This window comes from Stylophora pistillata, chromosome 8 (assembly GCF_964205215.1).
Source record: "Stylophora pistillata chromosome 8, jaStyPist1.2, whole genome shotgun sequence".
In the NCBI taxonomy this organism is placed as follows: Eukaryota; Metazoa; Cnidaria; class Anthozoa; order Scleractinia; family Pocilloporidae; genus Stylophora; species Stylophora pistillata.
Window position 1 is genome coordinate 30326 of NC_142526.1, and position 4102 is coordinate 34427.

Below are 4102 nucleotides of genomic sequence, written 5' to 3' on the forward strand. Positions count from 1 at the left end.
CGGGTCAACATCAAAAAAGTCTGGGTCAACATAGGGAGTCCGGGTCAACATCTAAGGAGTCCGGGTCAACATCTTAGGAGTCCGGGTCAACATGATGGGAGTTCGGGTCAACAATGAATCTATAGCGGGAGTTTTAGGGAAATTTAAAACCTTGACCAAAATGGCCATGCTACCCCTTGGCCTAAAAATCCAAGATGGCGGACACTAAATGGGGTGCACTATGAGGCATATGTGCTAAGGAAGGGGTTGAGCCTTGTACTCACGCCTACCACTTCCGCGAAACGCATGACAACGCAGCCAAGATGGAATCCTAAGTGCACTAGACCCAGGGGAATTGGGGAATAGACGTGCAACTCCGGAAAATCACGGGCGCTGGAGTGGCATGCGTGAGAGTGAGAGGCTCTGCAAAAGAAGGGGGTGACCCTTGTACTCACGCGTGCCATTTCCACAAAACACATGAGAACGCGGCGAAAATGGAATCCCAGGTGCACTAGATAGACCCAGGGGAGTTGGGAAGTACACGCGCATCTCCTGGAAGTTAGAGGCGCCGGAGTGGCGTGCGTGAGAGTGAGCGGCTGTGCACTACGAGGCACATGTCCTAAAGAAGAAGGTGAGACTTGTATTCACGCCTGCCACTTCCAGGAAACGAATGACAACGCAGCCAAAATGGAATCCCAAGTGCACTAGACCCAGGGGAATTGGGGAAAAGACGTGCAACTCCGGGAAATCACGGGCGCCGGAGTGACATGCATGAGAGTAAGAGGCTGTGCGAAAGAAGGGGGTGACCCTTGTACTCACGCGTGCCACTTCCACGAAACACATGAGAACGCGGCCAAAATGGAATCCCAGGTGCACTAGTTAGACCCAGGGGAGTTGGCTAATAGACACGTAGCTCCTGAAAATAACAGGCGGCGGAGTGGCATGCCTGAGGTACATGCAGACAGCATGCTGAGTACGAAAAGAAACATTATCTCATTGTTGTTGACGCGCATTCTCGTTGGCCCGAGATTTTCTACATGCCTCAAAACACGACAGCAAGAGCGACAATCGCAATCTTACAGGAACTATTTGCCAGATACGGAATACCTATTCACTGCGTTAGCGATAACGGGCCGCAGTTTCGCAGTGAAGACTTTGCTCATTTCCTAAAAGTGAACGGTGTGAAACACGTACGGGTAGCACCTTATCACGCAGTGAGCAATGGGTTAGCGGAGCGTATGGTGCAATCGTTCAAGAACCACCTAAAGGCTTGCAAGGGCAGCAAACTTTCCATTCAGCAACGTATTGCGAACTTCCTCTTATCCTATCGGTCATTAAGACACCCCACGACTGGCAGAACACCCACTAGCCTGTTCCTGTGTCGCGAACTACGAACGCGGCTAACTCTTCTCCGCCCAAACTTAGAAGAGAAGGTCATGGATTCCCAAGCAAAGCAGAAGGCCACGCACGACGAACATGCCAAGTTCAGAGAATTTTACCCCGGGGACAGAGTTTCAGTGAAAGACCTCAGAAAAGAGGACACCTGGTGGCAAGGTTCGATAGCTGAGCGAAGTGGACCCAAGTCGTACATAATAGTATTAAATGACGGCAGAGTGTGGAAACGTCACGTCGATCACGTGAGACGGGACGGCATGGGCAGGTCGGCATTAGAACCAGGCGGAGAGAGAGAGTATCAGGACCAGTCCTTGGAGGTTCCATGGGCTATTCCGGTCAGGTCGGATATTTCCGGACAACCCCAGGTACAACCTGATGCACAAGAAGGTGTATCAGCTGAAACAGATTCAGCTCAGGATCAAAAGCAGGACGTAACACCGGCAGTAACAGCGGAGGCACCAGCGACGGCTCCTCCCCAGTCCGTGGAAGCGGCCCCCACCCCGTTTCGCCGATCTTCCAGGGGGCGAAGAGCTCCGGATAGACTAATAGAATCTATCTGAAGTAATGCTGGGACTTCCGTACATTTAACTGTTGTCACCAGACATTCCTAGTTAATGTTGGAGTTTTTACATGGACTGTTTGAACTATGTTCTCGGACTCCGTTCCTTGTTGTTATTTCCGGACCCCGTTCTTTGTTGTTATTTCCGTTGTAGTTCGGTCCAAGAAAGGGGGAGATGTGGTGTATTTGTAGAGACTGAGTAGTATTGGTTCCAGTCTCCCCCTATATTTGTGTGAGGTTGTCAAGCAATGCCATGTGCTCGTAAGTTGTAAATATATTGAAACCTTTTCCCTCGTTGAATACGCTTCAACGCGCAACTCTTGGAAATCACGGGCGCCGGGGTGGCATGCGTGAGACAGAGAGGCTGTGAAAAAGGAGGGGGTGAGCCTTGTACTCACGCGTGCCACTTCCATGAAACGCACGACAACGCGGCCAAAATGGAATCCCAGGTGCATTAGATAGACCCAGGGGAGTTAGGTAGTAGACGCGCAACTCCTGGAAATAATGGGCGCTGGAGTGGCATGCGTGAGAGAGAGAGGCTCTGCAAAATCAGAGGGTGAGCCTTGTACTCACGCATGCCACTTCCACAAAACGCATGACAACGCGGCCAGAATGGAATCCCGGATGCACTAGATAGACCAAGGGGAGTTGGGAATAGACGCACAACTCCTGGAAATCACGGGCACCGGAGTGGTATGCGTGAGAGTAAGAGGCTGTCCACTATAAGGCACATTTGCTAAAGTAGTGGGTGAGCCTTGTACTCACGTGCGCCACTTCCACGAAACCCATGACAACACGGCCAAAATCGAATCCCAGGTGCACTAGACCTAGGGCAACCTCGGGAATAGACGCGCAACTCCAGGAGATCACGGACGCCGGAGTGGCATGCGTGACAGTGAGAAGCTCTGCATAAGAAGGGGTCAGCCTTGTACTCACGGGCGCCACTTCGACGAAACGGATGACAACCCAGCCAAAATGGAATCCCAGGTGCACTATATAGACCAAGGGGAGCTGGGTAATAGACGCACAACTCCTGGAAATCAGGGTCACCGGAGTGGCATGCGTTAGAATGAGAGGCTGTGCACTATAAGGCACATGTGCTAAAGTAGGGAGTGAGCCTTGTACTCACGCCTGCCACTTCCACGAAACGCATGACAACGCAGACAAAATGGAATCCAAGGTGCACTAGACCCAGGGGAACCTCGGGAATAGACGCGCAACTCCGGAAAATCACGGGCGCCGGAGTGGCATGCGTGAGAGTGAGAGGCTGTGTACTATGAGGCACATGTGCTAAAGAAGGGGGTGTGCCTTGTACTCACGCCTGCCACTTCCACGAAACGCATGACAACGCAGACAAAATGGAATCCAAGGTGCACTAGATAGACCCAGAGGAGCTAAGGCATGGACGTGCAACTCCTGGAAATCACGGCCACCGGAGTGGCGTGCGTGAGAGTGAGAGGCTGTGCACTATAAGGCACATGTGCTAAAGTAGGGGGTGAGCCTTGTACTCACGGGCGCCACTTCCACGAAACGCATGACAACGCGGCCAAAATAGAATCCCAGGTGCACTGGACCCAGGGGATCATTGGGAATACACGCTCAACTCCGGGAAATCATGCGCGCAGGAGTGGCATGCGTGAGAGTGAAAGGCTGTGCAAAAGAAGGGGGTAAGCCCTGTACTCACGGGCGCCACTTCCACGAAACGCATGACCACGCGGCCAAACATAGTTTTATAGTTATAGAGTTGTTAATTTCTTTGGTGTCTTTGCAATTATTTTGTTTTTAGTGGTGATACGTGGTATTGTCTCGAAGCTAGCCAAAAACCTACATGAAGAATGGTTGGTTTTTTGTCAGACCTGTGGCATGCGTGAGAAGATGCCTCATCGATACCTTTGTTGAGGTGCATCACATGTAGAGGAGATGCTTTACACAGGTGTCAGAGGTTTCTCAGAATCATGCGTTTTATCCCAAGGTACCAAGGATCTACTAAACTTGGGATTTACATCACAGCTCTGTGGCATGAGTTACAGATCTGTGGCATACCTTAGAAAATGCCTCTTGGGTACGTTTGTTGAGGTGACGGTTTTGCGAAACTTGTTACATTTACTCACAGTCGATTTCCGTAACAACAAACCTATATATCATTTTAAAGCTTTCTATTAGGGGAAC

General features: G+C 51.0%; 1 protein-coding gene across 1 annotated transcript; it reads left to right on the forward strand.

Annotated features, from left to right (window-relative positions):
* The first annotated feature begins 1016 nt into the window (after positions 1 to 1016).
* Positions 1017 to 1934, forward strand: LOC111329939 (uncharacterized protein K02A2.6). Its single transcript, XM_088730277.1, has one exon. The coding sequence runs from the start codon at positions 1017 to 1019 to the stop codon at positions 1932 to 1934; it is 918 nt and encodes a 305-aa protein (XP_088586403.1).
* The last annotated feature ends 2168 nt before the right edge of the window (positions 1935 to 4102 follow it).

Excerpts from the sequence above, each read along its gene's own strand:
- LOC111329939 (XM_088730277.1), top strand. The coding sequence starts at position 1,017 with ATGCCTCAAAACACGACAGCAAGAGCGACAATCGCAATCTTACAGGAA.